The sequence below is a fragment of the Thalassophryne amazonica genome, chromosome 18 (assembly GCF_902500255.1).
Source record: "Thalassophryne amazonica chromosome 18, fThaAma1.1, whole genome shotgun sequence".
Classification (NCBI taxonomy): domain Eukaryota; kingdom Metazoa; phylum Chordata; class Actinopteri; order Batrachoidiformes; family Batrachoididae; genus Thalassophryne; species Thalassophryne amazonica.
In genome coordinates, this window is record NC_047120.1 from 28431797 (window position 1) to 28458592 (window position 26796).

At 40.9% G+C, this 26796-nt stretch overlaps 1 protein-coding gene across 2 annotated transcripts in view; it reads right to left on the reverse strand.

Annotated features, from left to right (window-relative positions):
• Positions 1-865: 865 nt before the first annotated feature.
• Positions 866-26796, reverse strand: part of LOC117531108 (carbohydrate sulfotransferase 15-like) — a 173666-nt gene continuing 147735 nt past the window's right edge. For both annotated transcript variants that reach the window (XM_034194145.1, XM_034194146.1), the window contains 4 exons: positions 16202-16358; positions 9783-9939; positions 1755-1902; positions 866-1329 (listed from right to left, as the gene is read on the reverse strand). In XM_034194145.1, coding sequence (XP_034050036.1) covers positions 1130-1329; positions 1755-1902; positions 9783-9939; positions 16202-16358 — 662 coding nt within the window. In that variant the 3' untranslated portion in view covers positions 866-1129. The remainder of the gene's footprint in view (positions 1330-1754; positions 1903-9782; positions 9940-16201; positions 16359-26796) is intronic.

Below are 26796 nucleotides of genomic sequence, written 5' to 3' on the forward strand. Positions count from 1 at the left end.
GAAAATTTTACAGGCTTCACAGAGAATAAGGACTTTAACTACAGCTTTAAGGACCCCTTTAAGGACGGTCGGTGCGCCACGCTCCAAGCTGCGACGACGTGGCACAAACCACTGGATCATTTCTAAACGGATCGCTCTGTGGATATGAGACCGTCGTGTGGTCTTTCTCTGGTTATCAGAAGAGCTGGACATCAGCCATTTTCTGGCAAATTTCACTTTTAACAAGAGATTTTGTCATGGAAAGCCGCGCGGAGGCTTCGCGCGTCACGACCGATTCGTTTTGGAAGCGAGACAAAGGAACACCTCCGTTTCGGAGTGTTAGAGGACAAGTTGGGACATGCCTATCTCGGCTTTCAGTGCTTACCAGTCGAGTGAGTATAAGAGAAATTGTGGAGAGCTGGACATGTCCAGCTCGGAGCGCGGCGCACCGACCGTCCTTAAAGGGGTCCTCAAAGCTGTAGTTAAAGTCCTTTTTCTCTGTGAAGCCTGTAAAATTTTCACCGAAAGCCAGATAAATTTTTCGAATGGTTTCCAGGTGCCTGTCTCTAACAGTTTCTGAAAAAATTGTGATGGAAAAAAAGCCCAAATCATTCCGCCATTTCCAGACAATGAAAATCCAACGAGGGGGCGGGACCACTCCTTCCCAAGGTGTGCTCACAGGCGAATGACGTCACCGACAGGCGTGGAAAAACTCACGCATGAATTTGATTGTGTCTTGTATCTACACACAAATACGAATGTTAGCTAGTTTTTTATCTTTTGCCTTAAATTCCTGTTTAACTAACATTAGCTAGCTGAAGCTAACATTTGCTTTACATAACATTAGCTAAATAATATTCAGTAAGAAAAGAGAACACAAGATTAAGCATTGAAATCTTTTAATTAATTGTTTCATTTTGGACGTTTGATGAGAAAGGCTGAGAATTAGGATTTGCTAGCCTCACTGAAATTTCTCTCACTCACTCTCTCATTCACTCTTCTTGTGCTCTGTTCTCTCTTTGAATCATCTCTGCTTTTATAACTTAAAAAATAATTTAAATTTGAAAATGTTCATGGGCACTTGAGAGAGATGAAACAAAGAGGCTGGCTGACGTGTCAGTGGTTTTAAGCGGCGTAAATGGCGGTGTCTTCAGAGACTGGATACATTGTCCCAGAGGAAAGAGTCATTCCGCAGCGTTCTGGCCAGTTTCTCGTTGAATGGTGCGTAGAAATCCCGTAGGATCTCCTTAGTCATGGGCAGCATGGGTCCCAGGTTTTTGTCAGCTGGCCTCCTGGTGTTTGACGCCGGACTTCTTGTGATCTCGGACTCTATCTCATGGGTCAGCGGCTCTGGAACACACAAATAGATTTTTTTTCCCTCACATCCTTTCTTTCCGGGGCATTTCAGATTTTGGCACAACTCTGAACAGATGAATCAAAATTCACTGAAGGAGTATAAAATGTGATGGTATCTCAGAGGTGCTAAAAGGGAATAACACTGACACATCTTGGAAGAATTTAGTCGGAGTCTGAGCCATAATCAGCTTGAGACCAAGAGAGACAGACATAAAAGTAATTCCAGACTACATGACAAAACCTGAACTAGTTTAGAAAATACACAAATAGAACATTACTCACCGAGCAATACACAATCAAGGCAACCTCAAGTTCATATGGGGTGATTAAAAAATGCATTCTTGTATTGTCTTGTATGCATATTCATGTACTGATCTAATTTGCCAGGTAGGATTACTACAAATGTGCTGCTAACTCACCCAGTTGAAGGAAATCAAAGACTTTGTGCATGGTGTATTTCCTGTTAGAGGCATGGTCTTCCAACCTCAGGACCAGGATCTGGTCCCTGCTGAAGACAGTCAGCCAGTCCATTAAGTAGACAACGTACAGGCCAACCTGCAGTCTGACCTGAGGACATGACATGAGACAAGAGGGTCAACATGACGCAACAGAGCACAAAACCATCCATGCTTAATTCAATGACAAGCTTTCTGCATCACCTTTTCCATGACTCTGATCTGGTCATCTCAGGAGCTGTGTGGTCATGTGAGCATGTAGCAGCATCATGTGGTGCAATTGGTTGCCTACCACTGGACCAGATATATTTTTTTTCCCTCTTAAACGTTCATTTAATTCACTGACAATGTTTTCTACACTTTCTGAGTTACAAATTGCCACTGCTGGCAAGATCATTTTTCAGTTTGCAAAAAATGAATTGGAAACCACATTCTTCATCATTTATCAAGCAAAATGCCAAACAGTCACTGGTTCCAATTCATCAAATGTGAGGATTTCCTGCCTGTTGTAGTTTTTTTTTTTAATCATAAATTGAATCATTTTACTATTTGGACTGTTGGTCACAGAAAATTTGACTTTTTAAGCCTCAGGGATGCTGTGATGGGTATTTTAATCTATTTCATGACAGTGATTGAACTGACAGTATTAAAAGTTTGAAATAATAATATAATCATTTGATGCAAAATTAGGGCTATGATCTTACAACTGTGAATCGATTCGCAAATCTGAAACCCTCAGTATTGAATATCAAAAACATTACTGTTTCTCCTCACTACTGAATGCACACAGAGAATTGTACCACACGTTTATAGTGCGGATGATGATAATTAGCTGCTTTATTAATTGACCAAGAGCCTTTTTTTCTATAAAAACAGACGTCTGTTGTGACTCCTACCATATTCAAGTGTTGTGAAATGAAACTATAAATCATACTACTTTTTGTTTGTTTGTTTGTTTTGTTTTTACTTGTTTGACTGGTCCTCCAACTTATATGTCAAAAGTACTGCATTATCATCTGTGGCCACAAGATGGAACTGTCTACACATGTGTGAAGCTGTTTCTGTATACTATTCTGAATGAGGTACCACCTGATCCAGAGCAGAAAGTGGCTGGAATGTATTAAGCTTGGTGCCAGTCACCATAAAACAAACAGAAAAGAAGAGGAGGGTTTCAATTATGAGGATGTACTGTGTCTTAGAGAAGAAGCAAACTTAACAAACCATGCTCTCAAACTGAAAAACCACGCTTCTGAGTAAAGATGGGGCGTAACCATCATACTACTCAGCATTCCACCTGTTTGCATTTTGTGGGACAGCTGGATGACAACAAGGAGGATAGCTAGGCTAAGGTAAGGGCAACTAAAATGTTTTAAAATGTATAATCAATTAAAAATATATTTACATTTAAGTGAGGTCAACATGCAAATGCTATAATGTTATTGTCTGATTAGTGGTGACAAGATGTAGTTTACCCGTGAGTTCTTTGTGCCTCATACAATGATGTTAATTAGTCTGTTAGCTTCTGCTCACTAATGCGGTGTTTGCGTTACAAATAAATAATACACCAATTAAATTAATTTCAAAATACAGTTTGTAGACTAGTGTGATTTATGTTCTGTTGTGCTTTATGGCGCATTTTTTGACACGTGACTAATACTCTGAGGTGACACAGTCAGGAAAATATGGTATTCATACCGTAAATATGATCAGTGGTGGGCACACTTCCGATAATCTGATAACAGATAATTATCGAAGATAATGTTTTCATTATTGGATTATCTTTATAGATAACTTTAAAAACCATTATCGGACCAATTATCTTCCGATTAATTTTTGTCCGGTAACTTTTAGACCGATAAACAAAGTTGAACAGTGACAAGCATTTTTAAAATTTAAAATCAGTTCAGCACTTACCTGTTAAAAGTTTTGTAACAGATGGACAATTATACCCTCTGCTAACAGAAGAGATCTGCTTCTATGAAAAGCGTCTCTATTCTCTGTAGGCAAAAACAAAATGGCCCAAAAAAAAACAAAAAAACATTTCCTTTAACACCATACCGATATGCTGGCAATATCACCTAAGTCATCCAGAGGCATACATTTTTAACTTATGGTTAAAATTTTAACCAAACTAATTTTGGACAAGTTATTTAAAATTACTGTCATGTCTGAAGTTTTATAAAGTGAAAATATCAGATATATGTTTTAGTTTTAAAGTAATGTGCTAATTTTTAAGGTTTTGTGAGCACATGCTGTGCCCAGCAGTGCATTATGGGTAGGATGATGTAATCTCAGTACGATCACGACAGGACAATTGCATTTCAGACACTCTGTTCAGGCTCCACGGACAACAGCATTAAACTCTAGTGCCTAAAACTCTCGTGAATATATTCTCGGGGTTTATAGACATTATTGTATTTGTGTTTGTTAAATTCCACGCATTTTAAATGTAGCAGACAGGGATTATCTGGAATTTTGTTTTCACGGCATCTACTGCCATCTACTGGCCAGTAGTGTTCATGGCAGTATTCGCCCTAAGTACTAAGCATCTGGGCACCAAATCAACTTTTTGGCTTTGCAAATGGCTTTTTTTTTTTTTTTTTTTTTACAAATGAAGTTTAAAAACAAAACAAAACAACAGCAAAAAAATAAATAAATAAAATAACATTACAAGACAGCTCTGTGGTGTTTGCACAGGCACAGTGCGAGTGGTTAGATGCTTGTAGCTCTTCAGCAGCAGGATACCCTCACGACGGCCGATCAGAATAATATCAAACAGGTTTGATTTTCATTGTACCATACGATCGGCGATCAGGAGGTGGTCCTGAGATGTTAAACGCAGCTTGTTACTCCATGTACACTACACAATGCAGGACGCGCGATTAACCTGAAACTCGGTCCAAAAAATTCCTGCATGAAAAACCATCTCGCACAGTGTAAAGCACGTTTTACAACATCAGAAAATGTGCGCACATTCTCTCCACATGCAAAACATTTTGCGACGACACTTCCAGGGCTCCGTAAAAATGCCTGTTTTTACAAATAAAAAAAAATGGAATTTTTATACAAAAGCACATTTATCTGTAAACACCAACACACGACAGACGTCACATTAACGTGTTGGTTTACATAATGAATGACTGAACCAATCAGTGTTTAGCAGAGGCACTTTTACCCAGAATCCATTGCGATCTGTCTGTATTTGTTACAAAACCTCAGAATTAGTGCATTATGCAACATTAAAAGATATATGCTATATTTTAACTTTGTACAAATGACAGAATTGACATTAATGGAGTTATTCTATTGGTATTAATGTTATTTATAAGTCAAAACCATAAGTCAGCATGACTTTATTTTTCAAGACGTCTGCCTGACCAGAGAGTTGTGACTGATAGAGAGTTGGCTTTATGGCTGCTCTCAGAGTGCCTCTGTGCTGGGAGTGCTGTAGTAAACAAGCGCTTCCAGCAGGGGCAAGATTGTTTGGGTCTGTTGTTACTTTTAACATTACTAGAAGCTATTGTGGCATTAAAACTTAAATTCGTTTTATTAATAGTTGTAAATGTACCAGAGACAATATTGGAATTTATCGGTTATCTGTAACTTCCGATACATTTTTGGGTGGTTTATTGTTTTATCTTTATCGAAGATAACTTTTCAGTTATCTGATTATCTGTTATCGAAGTTAATTTTTTGGTTATCTGTGCCCACCACTGAATATGATGCAGGACTTTTGGAAAAATCTGTGGGCACATTAACTGCAGCAGATCTGTGTCTGAACAAAACAAGTCCAGGGCACACACAGATGCCACAATACTAACACCAGGACAACAGAATGGATGTTAAAGCAAAAATGTAATTTTTATTCTGATGACACAGGAGCACATAATGTGTTCGTGCATCTGTTAACCTCCATGATAGAGGTTCTGTTCAGTTGTGTGGTTCAAAATGCTGGCTGCTTATGATGCTGAAAGTTTAATTCTGGGATCATCATTACATACATCATTAAATTCATAAATGCTGAGGTCAAATTAAAGACTACAAGTTAATGAAAACGAGGAAGGCTATAACCTTGGTCCTACTCTTTCATTAATTTGCAGTTAATTTGCACATATAGGGGATTTGGGGATTTTTCCTATTTAATCATTAAATCTGAAATATTAAATGAAATGAAATCAAAGCTGATTTGCTGTTGTTAAATATATTATTTAGTTAGTTTATTATGATTATACATTAGGAGAAACAACTCACCAATTTATATAAATAAAAGCCTAAATCATACATTTTTAGAACAATTCATACATTCATACATACAGTACATACATACAGTAAAATTAATACAATCAATGACCACAAAATGAATATGCTGAAGCCCAAGGCTTATTTTTGCCTTCCCCTTCTTCTTCTGGCTGCACTTGTTAGGGGTCACCACAGCAAATCAATCGTTTCCATCTCATCCTTTCTTCTGCATCTTCTTCTGTCACACTGACCACCTGCATGTCCTCCCTCAGCACAGCCATAAACCTCACCTTTTGCCTCCTTCTTCACCTCCTACCTGGTGGCTCCATCCTCAGCATCCTTCTTCCTATATACTCTGGGTACCTCCTCTGTACATGTCCAAACCATCTCAGTCTTGCCTCTCTGACTTTGTCTCTAAACCATCCCACGGTTGTTAGTGGCACCGTCTCTAAGCCGTACAACATAGCTGGTCTCACTACTGTCTTGTAGACTTTTCCCTTCACTCTTGCAGATATTCTTCAGTCACAAATTACTCCTGCCACCTTTCTCCACCCACTCCACCCTACCTGCACTCTCTTTTTCACCTCTCTACCACACTCTCCATTACTTTGGACAGTTGACCCCAAGTATCTAAACTCATCTGCTTTAACCACTTCTACTCCTTGTAACTGTACTTTTCCACTGGGCTCCCTCTCATTCACACACATGTACTCAGTCTTGCTTTGACTGACTTTCATTCCCCTTCTCTCCAGAGCATATCTCCACCTCTCCAGACTAGACTCAACCTGCTCTCTACTCTCACTACAGATCATAATGTCATCTGCAAACATCATAGTCCACAGAGACTCCTGTCTGATCACATCTGTCAACTTGTCCATCACCATTGCAAACAAGAAAGGACTCAGAGCTGATCCTTGGTGTAATCCCACCTCCACCTTGAATGAGTCTGTCATTCCTACTGCGCATCTCACCGCTGTTACACTATCCTTGTACATGTCCTACACTACCCTAACAAACTTCTCTGTCACTCCAGACTTCCTCATACAATACCCAACCCAGTCTCATGCAAACTCATGATTCAGCAGCACGAAATATACATTAATCTATTGGTTTGTGATATTGTGACGAAAAGTGCCTCATTTTCATCACGGCAGCACAAATTCATTCTAATTCATTTCATGATGGCTGCACAAAATTAAAAGTGAAGCGGGGGTGGGGGGTTGTTGGGGGTGGTTATGGTTAGGGTGGGGGGAAGGAGTAGGATTAAGTTATGGTTAAGGTTAGGGTTGGGAGGAGGAGTAGGATTAGTAATAGTGAGTTAAAAAAAAACCCCCGTCATGAAAATTTGACTCATTTCGTCACGGGAGGACGAAAAAAAAAACGTGAGATTGGTCTGCAATACCACAACTCTTCTCTTGACACCATGTCATAAGCTTTCTCGAAATCCACAAACACACAATGTAACTCCTTCTGGCCTTCTCTATACTTCTCCATCAGTATTCTCAGAGCAAATATTGCATTTTGGTGCTCTCTCTCAGCATGAAACCATATTGCTGCTCACAGATCTTCACCTGTTTTCTAAGCCTAGCTTATACTGCTCTTTCCCATAACTTCATGCTGGGGCTGATCAACTTTATGCCACTGTAGTTACTGCAGCTCTGCACATCACTCTTGTTTTAAAAATAGGAACCAGCACACTTTGTCTCCATTCCTCATGCATAGGCTCACTTTCCAAGATTTTATTAAACAATCTTGTTAGAAACTCCACTGCCATCTCTCCTAGACATTTTCATGCCTCCCCTGGAATGCCATCTGAGCCAGCTGCCTTTCCACTCCTTATCCTCTTCATAGCTGCCCTCACTTCATCCTTACTAATCTCTTGCACTTCTTGATTTACTCTCTCCACATCATCCAGCCTTTTCTTTTCATTTTCTTCATTCATCAGTTCCTCAAAATATTCCCACCACCTTCTCAACACACTCACCTCACTTGTCAGCACATTGCCATCTACATCTTTTACCACTCTGCTGCAGATCCTTTCCAGCTCTGTCCCTTTGTCTGGCCAATCGGTACAAGTCCTTTTCTCCTTCCTTGTTATTCTTATACAGTTAAATGGTCTGCATTTATATTGCATTTTTCCATCTGTATCAGAAACTGAAAGCACTTTACAATTATGCCTCACATTCACCCATTCACATAAACACACTCACACGCATGTCAGGGTACTGCCATGCAAGGCGCTCACTACACATCAGGAGCAACTTGGGGATTAAGGACCTTGCCCAAGGGTCCTTAGTGATTTTTAGGTCAGGCTGGGGTTTGAACCGAGGATCCTCTAATCTGAATCCCAACACTTAACCACTAGACCATCACCTCCACCACCTCACAATATGCCTTTTCCTTAGCTTTTGTCACTTCTCTTTTCACCTTACGTCACATCTCCTTGCACTCCTGTCTACTTTCATCTCTCCAACTAAGATAACACAAAATCTGTGTAGTTCAAAGGCTTTAGGCATAAACTCTTCACTCTTTTAGCAAATGAAGCAGCAACTCTTCCTTTGTCAAATTAATTAGGTGCTGCAGTACATCCCAATCATATTGGTATTCTCTTTTAAATTGTTTCAGTCTCGACGAAGGTGAGCTTTCAAACGCTTCTCAGGCAGTGGAGTCAGCTGCAAAGATGGTTTTAATGCTTTTCTCGTGGTCAAATATTATTGATGGAGCCTCGAACATATCGATATCACTGTTATTTTTGCTGATATAAAAACATTTATTCTACCAAATAAACAATGCTAAAAACTATATGGTTGTTGGGAATTGTGTTATGACATAGTTTGCACAGTAGAGGGCATTCTGACAGCATTGTTGACAGCATGGCTGGAACCCCCATCACTCCTTGGTCACATTACCAACATGAGACAGAGGGAAAGTGACCAGCTGCCATTCAATTTCAATCAGCGTGTCCGATGTAAAATAACAAGAGACAAGTGGTCACTATGCTGCCAGCTAAGCAGGGCCAATACAGGCGAGAAGTCTACTTTATGCAAATGCTGAGCAATGCAATATGGCAACTACCAAGTGCCAATCTAACTGAAAACAGTGTGATGGCAATGTGACTTATGTTAGTAGGTTGTTGGTTATATTCATAGTTGTTTATAATAAAGTTCATGTTTACATACAAGTTACATTTCTTTGTCATAAGGGTTTGATATTGAAATATTAGGACTTACTGCCATTTATTAAATTTATATATTGGCATCATAATTTTGTTAACTCTCTAATATCGGTATTGTATTGGTCCCCCCCAAAAATTTATATCAGTCGTGCTCTACCAGTGGACAATGAAGCAGGAGCAGAGAATAAAGCTTTGTCAGCAACAGTTGGAGAATACAAGAGGTAGCCAAATGAGGATGGACAAGGTTCCTCTGCCCCTCCACAGCCAGAAGGTACTTTGGGAAAAGTTGGCCAGGGGCCCAAAACCTTGGGGCCCCTGCAACTGCCTGATTTGGTTTTAGTGTGTATGAAGGTATTTGTTCTTACAAAGAGACTGGATGGTGCACCACTGAGTGCCCACAACCCTCTTTTATAAGGTGCATTCAATGAGCCTTAGCATGGGCTAATGAAGTGTGCAATTCACTCCATCTGTCTTTTTCACCCCTTCAGCTTCTCTGCCACAAGCTACAACACTGAGTACTAAATAATGTTTTTTTTCAGTGCCGTGGAACATAAGCAGAAGGAGGAGCAGGCACTCACCGGCATGGCATTGTTGACAGTTGTGTTGTACACACAGGAGCGCATTGTGTACTCCGTCAGGCACCCCTCGAACAGCTGCAGTGACTCTGACACTTTCTCGTGGAAGTCCTCTGCAGACTTGTTGGCGATGCCAAAGTAAAGGTAGTCAGAGTAAAGCCTGCAAGAAAACAAAGATGACAGAGACAGAGAGTTAGTGTTGGCATCCATAAGGTTCACTGTTTGTTAGCATCTGCAGTTTTTAAACACCTCTTCTTATATGTGCTAAAGTTCAATTTCCTTCTGTATAAAGGCGCTGTAGTTAAGTAGGTCTTCCTGTGATGTTGACAGATCAGAATGTAGTTCAAAAATAGGAAGAAAGTGTAAATGAGACATGATGAGTATTCACCAGAGTCTCAATAAGTACAAAAGTCTTTATGCACTGACATATTCTGCGAGAAGCTATTTTAAATCCAGTTTGCACCAAGACTTTTCCATTTGTCAAATTTCAAATGTGGATCTGCAGGTTGTTGATCTCCAAGAGTAAAGGTGCCTTGATACCAATGATGTGTGATCATGGGAGGCATGTGTGGCACATCATGGGAAGAAAAAAAAAGTAAAATAACAAAATAAATTAAATGGTTATATTTATCCAGTGATTTGTATTATACAACCCCTGGCAAAAATTATGGAATCACCGGCCTCAGAGGATGTTCATTCAGTTGTTTAATTTTGTAGAAAAAAAGAAGATCACAGACATGACACAAAACTAAAGTCATTTCAAATGGCAACTTTCTGGCTTTAAGAAACACTATAAGAAATCAAGAAAAAAGATTGTGGCAGTCAGTAACGGTTACTTTTTTAGACCAAGCAGAGGAAAAAAATATGGAATCACTCAATTCTGAGGAAAAAATTATGGAATCACCCTGTAAATTTTCATCCCCCAAATTAACACCTGCATCAAATCAGATCTGCTCATTGACATTGACCCTATGCCTTGACATTGACCCTATGTGTCTTTTTGCAAGGAATGTTTTTGCAGTTTTTGCTCTATGGCAAGATGCATTATCATCTTGAAAAATTATTTCATCATCCCCAAACATCTTTTCAATTGTCCAAAATATCAACATAAACTTGTGCATTTATTGATGATGTAATGACAACCATCTCCCCAGTGCCTTTACCTGACATGCAGCCCCATATCATCAATGACTGTGGAAATTTACATGTTCTCTTCAGGCAGTCATCTTTATAAATCTCATTGGAAAGGCACCAAACAAAAGTTCCAGCATTATCACCTTGCCCAATGCAGATTTGAGATTCATCACTGAATATGACTTTCATCCAGTCATCCACAGTCCACGATTGCTTTTCCTTAGCCCATTGTAACCTTGTTTTTTTTCTGTTTAGGTGTTAATGATGGCTTTCGTTTAGCTTTTCTGTATGTAAATCCCATTTCCTTTAGGTGGTTTCTTACAGTTCAGTCACAGACGTTGACTCCAGTTGCCTCCCATTCGTTCCTCATTTGTTTTGTTGTACATTTTTCGATTTTTGAGACATATTGCTTTAAGTTTTCTGTCTTGACGCTTTGATGTCTTCCTTGGTCTACCAGTATGTTTGCCTTTAACAACCTTCCCATGTTGTTTGTATTTGGTCCAGAGTTTAGACACAGCTGACTGTGAACAACCAACATCTTTTGCAACATTGCGTGATGATTTACTCTCTTTTAAGAGTTTGATAATCCTCTCCTTTGTTTCAATTGACATCTCTCGTGTTGGAGCCATGATTCATGTCAGTCCACTTGGTGCAACAGCTCTCCAAGGTGTGTTCACTCCTTTTTAGATGCAGACTAACAAGCAGATCTGATATGATGCAGGTGTTAGTTTTGGGGATGAAAATTTACAGGGTGATTCCATAATTTATTCCTCAGAATTGAGTGATTCCATATTTTTTTCCTCTGCTTGGTCTAAAAAAGTAACCGTTACTGACTGCCACAATCTTTTTTTCTTGATTTCTTATAGTGTTTCTTAAAGCCAGAAAGTTGCCATTTGAAATGACTTTAGTTTTGTGCCATGTCTGTGATCTGCTTTTTTTCTACAAAATGAAACAACTGAATGAACATCCTCCGAGGCCTGTCATTCCATAATTTTTGCCAGGGGTTGTAGTTATTTTCTTTTTAACTTCACCAGTTTTAGATAATATTTTAGTCAAAATCGCTGAATTTTCACATTTGCTGTTCAAATACTGAGAGTAAACATGCGGTGAGGCAGCAGCCTGCCTTTCCTCACCTTGGATTGTGCAATCACTGGGCTAACTACTGGAATGCTATGCAGCAAGACTCACAATGTCTGGACTCAGATGGGATATTGTGACCTGAAGAATTTTCAAAGAGGTCTCGTCAAACACAAGTGGTCGACCACTCACATTCAAAGCCAGGAAAGACTCCATACATACAGTCAGAGCAGGACTGATGAAGGACGACTTTCTTCCCTGGCAGTGATCTCCACTGAGACAGAGAGACGTTTAAAACTGAAGGAAGATACGGAAAATTTCCACAAGCAAGTCATCGATGGTTGTGTTCAGAAGGAGCGGCACATGGACTTCATTAATACACTCAACAAAAATATAAACGCAACACTTTTGGTTTTGCTCCCATTTTGTATGAGATGAACTCAAAGATCTAAAACTTTTTCCACATACACAATATCACCATTTCCCTCAAATATTGTTCACAAACCAGTCTAAATCTGTGATAGTGAGCACTTCTCCTTTGCTGAGATAATCCATCCCACCTCACAGGTGTGCCATATCAAGATGCTGATTAGACACCATGATTAGTGCACAGGTGTGCCTTAGACTGCCCACAATAAAAGGCCACTCTGAAAGGTGCAGTTTTATCACACAGCACAATGCCACAGATGTCGCAAGATTTGAGGGAGCGTGCAATTGGCATGCTGACAGCAGGAATGTCAACCAGAGCTGTTGCTTGTGTATTGAATGTTCATTTCTCTACCATAAGCCATCTCCAAAGGCGTTTCAGAGAATTTGGCAGTACATCCAACCAGCCTCACAACCACAGACCACGTGTAACCACACCAGCCCAGGAGCAAAACCAAAAGTGTTGCGTTTATATTTTTGTTGAGTGTAAGTAAAGGTAAGACCATAACAACATTTTTTTAATTAAATGTGCTTTTTTGTGTGCTACAGGTTGAATGTGTGAAGAATGCTGATATGAGATTTTAAATGTAACCCGTTAACTGCTGTCAGTCCAACGGTGAATAAGCTACTCTGTGGGGTTTATATGTTTGTAAATCTGATTGTGATGAAGTCAGTGCCTCACCAGCCATCAACCTCACCGCACGTCACTGTTTGATACTTGCACGTATTTGATCCCCGCACTGGCACGTAACCTTGCGTGCCAATGAGTAAACTCATCGTAAACTATGCGTGAACTGTGCGCGGCTGCATCCCAGTGCGCAAATAAAATTTTAGAAATTTTCAAAACTTCTGGCACACTTTAATTTCGTGAACATTGCACAACCCATTCAAAAATGCTGTGTGTCAATACATGTCATTGCGCACAAAACATCTGAACGATTATGATGAGATTTTACATCTATAATAAACATAATTTGACAGATGCATTAGCTAACTGATAAGGAATGAAAATGCAGCTGTTTTACCAATCCTTTGCAATATATATATTACAAATAATTACCTTTGAGACAAGATTCCAAATGCATTCTCCACCACACAGCGCGCATGAGACAACCTGCAGCTGCAGTTCATTTCTCTGTGATTTTGGGAGCGATGAGAGAATGGTTTGATTAGCCATGTTCTGACAGCAAATGCGTCATCACCTAGGAAATTATTATGTTATATAGTGTGGCGTCAGCGAAACAAAGCGCGACATCCAGTGGGACAAAGGCAGGTCAAAGAGGGATGTATTGGCACAACAAATTGCGCGACAGTGCCAAGTTCACATCAAGGTGCCTTAACCCTCTGGGGTCTGAGGGCATTTTTTGGACAGTTCACTCACCTGGCATAAATGTTTTATTATAGCTGTTAACAGCTCTCCCTGCATCCCACAATCAAGTGTTATGTCTCTTTTTTTTTAGGACAACCTATGCTTTCAGAATATATATGTTTTTGTTGTGTTTTGTAAGTGTAATAAAGGTTTACAATCAAAAATAGGCAAGGAAAAAATAAACCGAAAAATAATTTTCCACACACATGTATTCAAAACACACAGCAAACTATAATAAACAACTGTTTTGACACTTTATAAAGGTAATTAGAGGTCTTGTGTGAAAGACTGTACAACAAAAAGGTTCAAACAACAAACACAAATGCACATTTTGACCAATATATACAAAATGGTCTATGAGTTTTGTTATTTTGATATGGTAAACAGTGCTTTATGGAGAGAAAGCAACAGAGTTATCCAGTAACATTCACATGCAAACTAGTGGAGCAATCCTGATAGTTACACACTCTTTGTTTGAGCACATGAGATTGTCAGAGGCTCTCCGTCTGCTCCGTGTGCTTCAGTGATCGCTATGCATAATGGCGCAGGGCGCACTGAGTATGTACTAAAAGTATGTACTCATTGGAGCACGCAGGGGGCTATTCAAACGGGCCAACTAGTAACACATCACTCCTGAAAACAATCTTTGACTTTTCACGTGAGGTAAATTTGCCCTAGGATTAGATTTTGAAAAACCATGTGACGGTGAACCAATTCCGATTGGACACTCACATTGCGCACATCATCACACAGCTTCTATGAGGAGTACAAAGATGACCGATGGCTGGCTCGAAAGTCCGCGGAGTTAACTTTTCAGCAAAAAAAAAAAGTAAGTTTCTATCTCATATCATTAAAAAGTTATTTATAATTTAGTAAAGCTTGGTCTTAGCTGTTGTATACAACAGCGTCGGCCCCAGAGGGTTAAGATATCCAAAAAGTCTTTGTCTTCAACAACATTCGCAAAGAGTTGTTTGCTTCAGTGAGTAAAAGTCGGACCTTGCATGTTATAATTTATAGCTTATTATTATTTAGATACTTTTTATAGCTTATTATTTATTACTTATATTATTATGTAAGGTGGTAGCAGGAGAGAGTGTCACTAGACAGCACAGGATGGTTGTTTGTAGGATGACTTTAGAGGTAAAGAAGAAGAAGAGAGTGAGAGCTCAACAAAGGATCAGATGTGATCAAAACAAAAGATGTGATCAGATCAAAACAGTAGTGAGACCAGCTATGTTGTATGGTTTAGAGACAGTGGCACTAACAAAAAGACAGGAGGCAGAACTGGAGGTGGCAGAGCTGAAGATGTTGAGATTCTCTTTGGGAGTGACAAGAATGGACAAGATTAGGAATGAACATATCAGAGGGACAGCTCAGGTGGGATGGTTTGGAGACAAAGTCAGAGAGGCGAGATTGAGATGGTTTGGACATGTGCAGAGGAGGGACCCAGTGTATATAGGGAGAAGGATGCTGAGGATGGAGCCACCAGGCAGGAGGAGAAGAGGGAGACCAAAGAGGAGGTTCATGGATGTGCTGAGAGAGGACATGCAGGTGGTTGGTGTGACAGAGGAAGATACAGAGGACAGGGTGAGATGGAAACGATTGATCTGCTGTGGCGACCCCTCACGGGAACAGCCGAAAGACAAAGAAGAAGAAGAAGATTATATATACTTTTTTCTTGAGCCGCTTGGGTGGGTAGGGAGAGTTCCCATGGGATAAAAAAGCTTTTCAACCTACCATCCCTGGTTCTCAAGACCAGGCACCTAAGTGGCTCTACTCTACTCCTTTCTACTCTTCTATTTTACTCTTCCTCTTTAGATATTTAGATATACCTTTATATACTGGCATAGTTCCACCATAGAATTGGAATATAATATATAAGATATACCTTATTGAATTTTCATATATCATTTCTGTCTGGTGCTTCAAATATAATGAAACAAAACAATTTAAAACCATCACCTGATTCCTGTCAGACTCTATTAAAAAGCAGTGAAAATGTGAACCATATCAACACAGTTAAACTCCGGCGTGAGGTGTTAAACAGTCTACTCCGAGAACAGAGTCTAGGTTGTAAACAGGTCTCACATAATATAAATGGCATCATTAATCTAACTGAGCATGCTGTTCATTTTCCCTGAATTGCTTTTGGGAAAGGTTGCACAAACTGCGAGTTGACAGACAAAAGCAATTATAGGAAGCATGTTGAGACATTCCTTTAAGTAAAAATCGCAATGAAGTAACACCGGTTTGAAGGGAGCACTTGCACATCTGACAGCAGATGTATGAGTCAGTAGAGCTTACAAATCATCAGGAACAACACCAATAAAGCAGCTGTGTGTTAAGTGAGTCACGGTGGGAGCGTACGGGGTGTCATTGGTTACGTTTGAAGCAGGAGGCGGTGAATTCTTCTCACCTTTCCACTGGGTCCCTGAGCATGACGATGAATCGGGCATTGGGCTGCAGGGCGTGGACAAAATCCTGGATCAGGAAGGGAGGCTCGCCGTCTGTGGTGTTGTCATAGAAATAAACCCAAGCATTGTTGTCCCACATGGTGGACGCGCTGGCTTCTCCTGCAAAACAAACCAGTAACCAGTCATACAAGAACACATACTCTTTTCACTATGTATCAGCTTGGATGGCTTTATTACCGAGGCCATCAAATATGGCCATCGGGTACTGCGAAGGCTTTTCGTCCGTATGTCCATCCATCCGTCCGTCTGTCTGTCTGTGTCTAAATCCATTCCTATTACTGCTAGAGTCCTCAAATTCACAGGGAAAATTCTTGGGACACAGACCTTGGACAAGGTCAAAGATGGCTAACCTTGACCTATTTTAAGAGGTATTTTAAGAGGGTAGTTAACTGCTAACTGCTAACTCTGCGTTGTTTTTGGCAATAAATAACACCTTTCTCATATATTATGTAAAAGCTAATGAGAAATAAACACTTATAAAATTGAAAATGCTGTTTTTATGAACCCAATACGACCTCTGAACTGATTTATAAGACAATTCACAGACACTAGCATGCACACTAACTTCCGCTAACTTAAAGCTAACTTCGTATGGAGTTAAATTTGTCTCATTAATACCTGCAAATGCACAGAGGTTGATCTACAAATGTTCCTTGATTTATGCAACTTCTGCTCTTCTCAAAAGCCCATATATGCGCACAAGCAAGGCCTCCTGCAGACGCCGTTAAAGTGTAAATATTGTTATTGATTGATTGATTGAAAGAGGGGCTTTATTGAACACGTACAAATTGTACGTAAGACAATAGGATCTTAATAATTAATTAAACAGCTTCAAATGATAAAGAACACAATGCTCATACGGCCGAAGGTATTTTAGCCTTGCGTTATATTTTTTATTTTGCATGTGTTTGCTGCATTATTATAACTATAAAAGAGCTAAGCATGATGAGTTTGTTTGGTCTATTTTTTTTCCTTGTTTTGTTCTAGAATGTAACAGAACCAGGAAAAAAATAGGTATTTGTTTATTTTAATGCAAGACAAATGACGCATACAGCACATGCTGTTAATACAACCTATTTTGATGGAGGGAAAAAAAAGGTTGATTCTCTACTGGAAGAAATCCTATCTACAGGTAAAAAAAAAAACAGCATGAAATCTTTAATTTCTTTCTTTTTTCCCCAGTGACCACTGTAGTTCATCAGGGACATGTACTGGTTCCTTCTCTGTTCATATCTTGCATGGACTTGGGTGTAGGATAAAATCGTAGAGTCCAGCAATTTTGGTACCAATATCTGTTTGGAAAGCTTCACTGACCTTGACTTTACAAACGATACTGTGATTGATGTGGAATCAGTGGATGTCCTGATTACAACACATGAGAGACTGAGTGGCAAGTTTGAGAGCATGGGTTTGCAGCTATCCTGAATCAAGTCAGTCATCTAGGCTTTCAGGATCCCACTCAGCAGCGGTTTTGTTGTTAAATTTGGATCTTAATTTATTGGACTAGAAAGGCCAATGAATAATGATCCATTGGACTTTCATGTCCAAAGAATGATGAGACAACTGTCTTCGCAGCATGATTTTTTTTTTTAAACTACACACTTAAAAGAACTTGCTTGTTTACTGGATGTTCTTGGGTCAGTTTTTGGTTGGGAGGGCTGTGTGAATTCTGTTACTAATAACTTTAGTTCAACTGTGTGTAGAGTGTTGGATTCCATTTTATGACAAATAGACCGTGCTGCAGCCTGTGAAAGTAGATGAAAGCCGCTAGGAAGTGTATTGGAGTCACCGGTCCATCCATTAAACCATTAAATCAAAGGGCCATAATAATACTAGATTAAGCTTGTATAAGGCTTCTCACCTGCCCTGACAAATTTCAAAGCGCTTCACAGGCAAAAGCTAAATAAACAAGTCTCTTGGTCTGCTTCCTTGTTTGCACTTGGGTTCACCACAGCAAATCCGAGGTGGATCTCCATGTTGAATTGGCTGCAGAGATAGCTGGAGATTTGGCCATTCAGGGCTTGTAAGTCAGGAGGAGGACTTTAAATTTGATCCTGTAGTGAACTAGGAACCAGTGGAGTCAGGCAAGTATGGGGTTATGTGGGCTGATGTTTTTTTTTGTTGTTTTTTTTTTTTGAGCTGGTGAGGACTCTGACTGTTATGGATTAGTAGAAGAGAGCTGATTGATTTGGCTGGGAGACCGGAGAAGAGAGCATTGCCATAGTCGATTCATGAGAAATTAGTGCATGGAACAGCTTTTTTGGTGTCATCAGGTGCAATTGAAGGCTTCGGTCTGGAAATATTTTTGAGGTTAAAAAACAAAGTCTTGGAAGTATGTTTGATATGAACTTGGAATGAGAGAGTGGAGTCAAACATAACACCAAGACTGGTGACAACAGAGGACAGAAGAATCAGTTGACCATCAAGGGAGGGACTGATACTGGCCGGTTGGCAAGCTGGTTGGGGGTGGCGATCAGGATTGCCTCTGTCTTATTGCTGTTGAGCTGGAGGTAGTTGTTTAGGGGAGAGATGGTATTGGTGAGGTTGGGTTGTGTTTTAATGTAGACCTGGGTGTCGTCGGCGTAACAATGGAAATTGATATTGTGTTGTCTGATGATATGGCCAAGTGGGAGTAGCCATCCATTTTTTTTTTTTTTTTTTACAGATGGAAAGAGCAGGCCTTGTGCTTTCTTTCAGGATCAGTCTACCAAATGGAAGCAAACACTGTTTACAATGACGTGAGAACAGCATCTCCACCTGCCCCAAAAAGTTCAGTCCTGACACCACATATTGGTCCATCTGTTCCACCACCTTTGCAATCTTACTTAGATTGGGTGTTCTGCAGCAGACTGGTAGATTACCATATTTTCCGGACTATAAGTCGCACTTTTTTACATGTTTTGGCCGGGGGTGCGACCTATACTCCGGTGCGACTTATAAATGAAAAATATACCGGTAGGATCTCAATTAATTTACTGTAACAAAACAATTTTACGTGACAGAGTCGATCTATGTTTTAAAATGGCCACCGGAAAAGGAAATGCAATGCATCATGGGCACTGTAGTATGACGGCCATCCTATAGTTCACGCTGGTCGCGATAACCAATCAGAGAACAGAACGTTGGATGCGTATTCCTCACCTCACCCACAGCGTGTGAAGCTGACGAACACGGTGCTTGCTGTTATTCCGGCATGGCGAACAGAACAGCTTCAACCCTTGGATATCAATGTGAGCAGAGTGTTTAAGTTGACGCTGAGAGCTGCGTGGGAGCACCGGGTGAGCGACGGCGGAGGATTAGTGTGTGCACTTGGAAGGAGCTGGCGTCGATGATTGTGAAAAGCGTTTGAAGCAGACGAACATGGTGTTTATTCCGGGACGGCTAACAAAACAGCTTCAACCCTTGGATATCAGTGTGAGCAGAGTTGACGCTGAGAGCTGCATGGGAGCACTGAGCGACGGCGGAGGATTAGCGTCTGCACTTGGAAGGAGCTGGATCAACACCGCTGGGTGGTCATGAGCTGCGCAGGTAGGTGCTGCATGGTTCGCCTCGCAATGTGGTCCGCAAAATACAAACATATCTGTAGGTAAAATGCAGCTCACTCAAGGCTTGTGTGACTGTTCCTGCGACTTCTGACTACCATAGAAAAATAAAAATTTTAACGTAACTGATAACATAACAAGACAACGGAGAAGGCCCGAAAAAATGCCACCAAAAAGAAAATCATACTCTGCAGATTACAAGTTGCGACTGGTGAAATATGCATCCGAAAACGGTAGCCGTCACAATATTATCATCTGAACTTTTCATGTTAACATACCTGTATGTCCATGGGACTTATAGTCCAGTGGACCTTGTTTATGGTTTATTTTTCTTTATAATGGATAAAGTGGCTGGTGCGACTTATACTCCGGTGCGACTTATTTATGGTTTGTTTTTCTTTATAATGGATAAAGTGGCTGGTGCGACTTATACTCCGGTGCGACTTATAGTCCGGAAAATACGGTAGCTACCGGGTCCCTGACACCAGAGAAGTCCAACATCCTAACAGGAAGATCAGATTTATAGAAATGGTCACGCTAACTTGCGCAACAGGACAGTGTAGCAGTGTCATCTTATAGGACTGCGCCAACACTTGCCGTGACAGAAGTGGAATGAAGTGTTGGTTTGAAGGAACACCCGCTCATAATTTCCACGAACAAAGAATTTCCTCTAACAAATATTTCCTTTCCTTCCCTCAATGCCTTCACAGCCTGCTTTCTGAGGCCCTTATGCAGCCCAGCATTACCACAGAGCTGTGCAGTATTACTCCTTTGGATGACAGTCAGAGTGCCCTCAAAGAGGAAACACCTTCTCATGTGAACTTTTGTGACTTCAGTGAAATTTCTGGCAGCTTCCTGTTTCTTGCCACAAATAAAAATAAATAAATAAAAATACTACTCCCACATTCCGTTTGGATCATTTGAAGTCTCAATGTTTGCAAGTTCTCCATTCAGACTGTATGCAAACGTCCTTGAAACGGTCTGATCTTAAATTTAAGCCAGATTAAATCTGGGACACTGAGCAGACAGTAGTCTGCTGTACTTCACATGACTCCTTAAGAAAACCTATAACAACTTTGTGGTCAGAGTCCACAAACATGGCCTGCACACTAACCCTGCAGTTCTGCAGACGTCTTCAGCGTCTTCCCACGAGATCAGCCTACATCACCAGTAATGCAGTATCATGTCTAGTGGTCTGGATGGTGAAATCAGGGTGTGACAACTCGGAGACCATGTCTTTTTGCAAAGTCAAGGAGAACTGAGCCATTTTTCTCCACGTTTACCACACGGGGATCAGTACAGTTCACTTCAACACCCCTGTCAGTAGGCCTGTGCAATATAGTAATATGCATTGTATGATGATAGAAAATGTCTGTCGTTTTATAGAGTGCTCTCTTGCTTATTTTGTGGTGTGCCTTCCATTTTGCAAACTGCTCTCATTTTGCCTAGTGGATAAATCAAGTGCACCCACATGCATTCCCACCTTAAAAGCTCGAGGCTCTGTATCAAACTTTACAGCGTTGCTGCAGATCGGACTAGTAGTACAAAACTTAAAAAAAAGGCTTCCAAGCTATGTGAAAAGGTGTCTTGTGGAGTAAAGCTCAATTCCATAGTTTTATATGTGCTGCATGTGAGCAGCTTGCAGAGCGAAGTTGTAAGGTGGAATGTAGAGTTCAGAGTGCACGCAGAAGAAAATACACAATGATACAATGTGATAATGCTGTATCACTATGAAGAGTTTTCAGAACCACGGAACAATGTGTGCTAAGTGTGCTGCACTTCCTGCACCTTCCTTCTCTTCAGACAGACAGGAAGGAGGAGATGCAGGTCGGTCCCGTCTTCTCTCCACACAAATGTGGAAAAAATTACAGTGCCAAGGGCTCTGTGGGTTACCGGCTTAATTAAGCCCAAGGCAAAATGACCATTTTTTGGCATAGTAATGGCCGCCATTTCCAAACAAACAAATCTACACAAATAATTCTGGGATGGGAACAATGTTAATGATGAATATTGTGACTTTGATAAATTAAAAGTTATGGGACAGTTTTGGAGAAAATTGGGTCCAAATACCCAAATTGGCTGTTTTGGCCATAAAAGTGGCTGCCATTTGAAATACATCAACAACCCATATTATGCCCTTGACAAATAAGAAAAAAAAGTTTATCTCATCAGTTTTTGAGAAAACTGACTTTAAGTGCTCAAAATGGCTGTTTTCAGCATAAAATGGCCCCATTTCCAAATGAACAAATTTACAAATATGATTTTTAGGCAGGAACAATGTCAACGACTCATATTGCGCTGTTGCCAAATTAGAAAAAAAGTTATCTGACAGTTTTTGAGATATCACAATAAACGGACAATGCCAACACTATGATGGACACCGCTATGACATAGGGTTAGTGGCCTATGTCTGGTAGCCCATTCAGACTAACCCTTGGAGGTGGGGGGGGGGGGGGGGGTTAGGGTTAGTGTTATGGTTAAAAATAGTGACTGAAACTTGACCATGCCACAAAAATGTGACACATTTTATATCACGATAACGATTTAAAAAATGGGTCTAGCTGTCGGTATATGTGGTTGCACTGAAATTCCGATATCCAGAGCAGTGTAATGACTAGTGTGGACATTCTTCACAGAATAAAGCTGTGAGTAAAAAGTCTCCCTCAGTGAAACATCACTCACTGCATTCATAATGTGCACTGACACAACACACACACCCGATGATTATCTAATCTGAGCCTGATAGTATACGCTCAGAGGTGATATGTGACACTGTCGGAAACAACCGGTCCTCCTCACAAACTGAAGTTCTCACCATGTAAATTCAAAAAGTTGGTTTTCAAAGTTAAGCATTTCATTGAAATAACTAAAATGACATTTAAACTTCAACATGAAGTATTCTATAGTGATTCCATTTTGAAATTTGCTGTTCGGCCGCTGATACATTTCCAATTATTTTGACAACAATACACCACCGGATGCATCATCACACAAACACACACACACACACACACACACACACACACACACACACACACACACACACACACACACACACACACACACACACACACACACACACACCAAGCTTTGAGGCACGATTTCACCCGTGGAACTAAAAGAATAACAAATGTAACAAATAAATGAAGGGAAAGCTTAAAAAGCAAAATGCAAAAAGCGGGGGAAGAAAGGTATGATCATAAAAATTCTAGCTGTGAAACATTTTCAATCCACGTCTGCTCGTAGCGACTCAGAGAAGCTCGTCTCATCAAACGTTTCACAAACAGAACTGTATCTGGCTGTGCTGAGAAATGATAGCAAGTATTCATTAGGCCAACTCGTACTTCATTATCCTTTAATCTATGAAGTGAAACTGCGGTGTGTTTGGAGGGAACGCAGCACAGCCGCTATCTGCCTCCCTTCCTCTGAGGGAAGGGGCGATAGCCACGACGTATTTTTGTAAAGAGAGCATGAGAGTGAAACAGGATCATTGTCACTGCCTCAAATGAGACACATGATCGAGTCTATATTAAGTTAAAAGAGCATATTTTGCTCCTGTGGCTGTAAAAGGGCAAACAAACAGCAGCGTGTCTCTGGCGTTGCACAGTGGCTTGGTTTTGGCTGACGGATGAAGAGACTCACAACCCCACGATCCTGGCCGTCAGCCCGTTCCTCGCTGGGCTCTCCCCGCACATGGTGTGAATACTGAGCGGCGCTTTTGCACGCTCGCCCTCACGAGGATTATTTATTTAAAGAGGAAGACAAAACACAGCAGCATGCTAAGCCGCGCTCAATGCACCGACTCAGTCCCAAATATGAAAAGACTATTGTTGCAAAGTGTTGTTCTTTGCAGCACGGCGGCTCTTTAAGATTTAGCTGGTGGGAAAAGGGAGAGGGTGGTGGGACACTCAGATCGGAGGAGGATGGTAAGCATTCACCAATGTTAAGGTGGCCATATTTTGATGACCAAAAACCAGACACTTGGCCCAGCAATGAGATACTGAAATGATACTCAAAGTTTACTCAAAGATCTCTTGCTCAGGGGAGGAGGAGTAACAGGAAGACAGAGGACGGGAAGGAGAGGAACAGTAGTAACCAGTAAATAAGTAGCAAACAGTATGTCTGGTATTTATATTTATATTTGCAAATTGTGTGTGTTTGTTTTTTTTTTTTTTACTTTCACTTTTGATGATCTGTGTGCTTCTTACCCTGTGTGCTGCTAAACAATGTTGCTGGAACCTCAATTTCCCTGAGGGAGTCTTCCCAGGGGATTAATAAAGTTCTATCTAATCTAATCTAAAATTGCTCAAAGATGAAAAACAATGAAAACCAGGACATTTTTATCACTTTCTAAAAACAAACAAACAAACAAAAAAAAACAAAACAGGATGGCCAGGACAGGACGTGAAAACAGGACATGTCCTGGGAAAACAGGACATTTGGTCAGCCTAACCAATATAGATGCTGATATTAGAAACAAACAAAAAACTGTGATATCTGTTAGCAGTCTCATAAAACAATACCTCCCACTCCGCCATACCAGTTGTTTACACGAAAGTGAAATAACTGAATTTTCCATCTGGTCAAACTCCATGTTGGAAAAGCCCACCAGGTGTGTTTATACATGTAACTGACAAACATGATGCAGACAGAACCCCTATCCTCAAAAAAGTCCAATTATCTCCTCTTGAAGAAGTTGAAGACAAAGTAACTTGCAAACAGGTCCTTGACCCTACGGCTACATTACCTACAAATGAAAGCAACAAACAGTTGTCGCTTGATGGGCCCTCCCAGGGCGTGGCCAGCTCATGGATACTTGGCATTGTAAAGATCATAAAGAAAGAGAAAACCCAACATTGCCATTTTTGGTTTTTCCTCCATGCTTGACCACCTTACAGAACCAAAGTTTGCTTGAATTGTTCCAGTCCAACGTCTTTCATAGTCACATTCTTGTATTGCTAGCTAGCATCTCCATGAGATGTCTTGTAAATCACTTCAGAGGTATCATCTGGTTACAAAAACAGTGTTTTTTAGATTTAGAAATGTTTATATATTGCTACTTTTCACAAAATATAAGATAAAATGTGAAACATTTTAGATTTACTAGGTCTGTGAGAAAAGTAACGGACCTTTTTATTTTTTTCAAAAACTATATGGATTTGATTCATATGTTTTTACGTCAGCCAAGCTTGAACCTTCGTGCGCATGCGTGAGTTTTTCCACACCTGTCGGTTGCGTCATTCGCCTGTGAGCACGCCTTGTGGGAGGAGTGGTCCAGCCCCCTCGTCGGATTTTCATTTCAGGAAATGGCGGAATGATTTGGGCTTTTTTTCCATCAGAATTTTTTCAGAAACTGTTAGAGACAAGCAGCTGGAAACCATTCGAAAAATTTATCTGGCTTTCGGTGAAAATTTTACGGGCTTCACAGAGAATAAGGAGTGTTACTACAGCTTTATGGACGCCCCACAATGGCGCACGGCACGCCGCGCTCCGAGCCGCCATCAAGAGGCAGAAAACACCACATCATTTCTAAACAGGTGGCTGTGTGGAGCCGGGACCGTCGTGAGCAATTTCTCTGGTTATCACAAGAGCTGGACATCAGCCATTTTCCGGCAGAATTCACTTTTAACAAGAGATTTTGTCATGGAAAGCTGAGCGGAGGCTTCACGTGTCAGGACCGATTCGCTGATCGAGCGAGACAAAGAAACACCTCTGTTTCGGAGTGTTAGAGGACAAGTTGGGATATGACCAGCTCTCCACAATTTCTCTTATACTCACTGGGCTGGTAACCACTGAAAGCCATACTCACTGGGCTGGTAACCACTGAAAGCCGAGATAGACATGTCCCAACTTGTCCTTTAACACTCCGAAATGGAGGTGTTCCTTTGTCTTGCTTGATCAGCAAATCGGTCTTGACGCGCGAAGCCTCCGTGCGGCTTTCCATGACAAAATCTCTTGTTAAAAGTGAAATCTGACGGAAAATGGCTGATGTCCAGCTCTTGTGATAATCAGAGAAACTGCTCACGATGGTCCCGGGTCCACACAGCCATCCGTTTAGAAATGATGTGGTGGTTTCTGCCTCTCGATGGAGGCTCAGAGCGCGGCGCGCCATTGTGGGGCGTCCTTAAAGCTGTAGTAACACTCCTTATTCTCTGTGAAGCCTGTAAAATTTTCACCGAAAGCCAGATAAATTTTTCGAATGGTTTCCAGCTGCTTGTCTCTAACAGTTTCTGAAAAAATTCTGATGGAAAAAAACCCCCAAATCATTCCGCCATTTCCTGACAATGAAACAACGACGAGAGGGGTGGAGCAGTGCTCACTCAAAGCCTGCCCACAGGCGAATGATGCAACCGACAGGCGTGGAAAAACTCACGCATGCGCACGAACGTTCAAGCTTGGCTGACGTAAAAACATATGAATCAAATCCATATAGTTTTTGAAAAAAATAAAAAGGTACGATACTTTTCTCACAGACCTCGTATACAGAAATACAGCTGTTTCGGAGAGTATTCTAGCTGCCATCTTGGATTATTTTGTTTGAGCGAACAACCAGCTGACGTCACTCTGCCTTTTTACTCAGATTGGAAGTTGCCATGTTGCATCACTCAGCATTTGCTTAAATTAGACTTCTCGTCTATTTTGGCCTTGCTTAGCTGGTAGCATCATATACAAATAATGTGTTGTGTGGGCCGCCCGAAGAGGAGGTACTGCTGGCCAACGCCAGAGGGCGCCCTGCCTGTAGTCGGGTTTCAGGCACCAGAGGGCGCAGTTACCACCCAGGAGCCAGGACTGCCAGCTGTCAGCAATCATCATCACTGCACCATAAAAGCCTGGAGGAGACACCACATCTCTGCCGAGATATCAGTTTACCACACAGGTAATTCCTCAGCCTTAATCTGTGCCGTATCGCACGTATTTGTTGTCTAATCCTCTACAGGAGTTCCTGGTAGCTTGTGTTAGTGGGAGGCTGAGCTGGTCATGGACGGCAGGGTGAT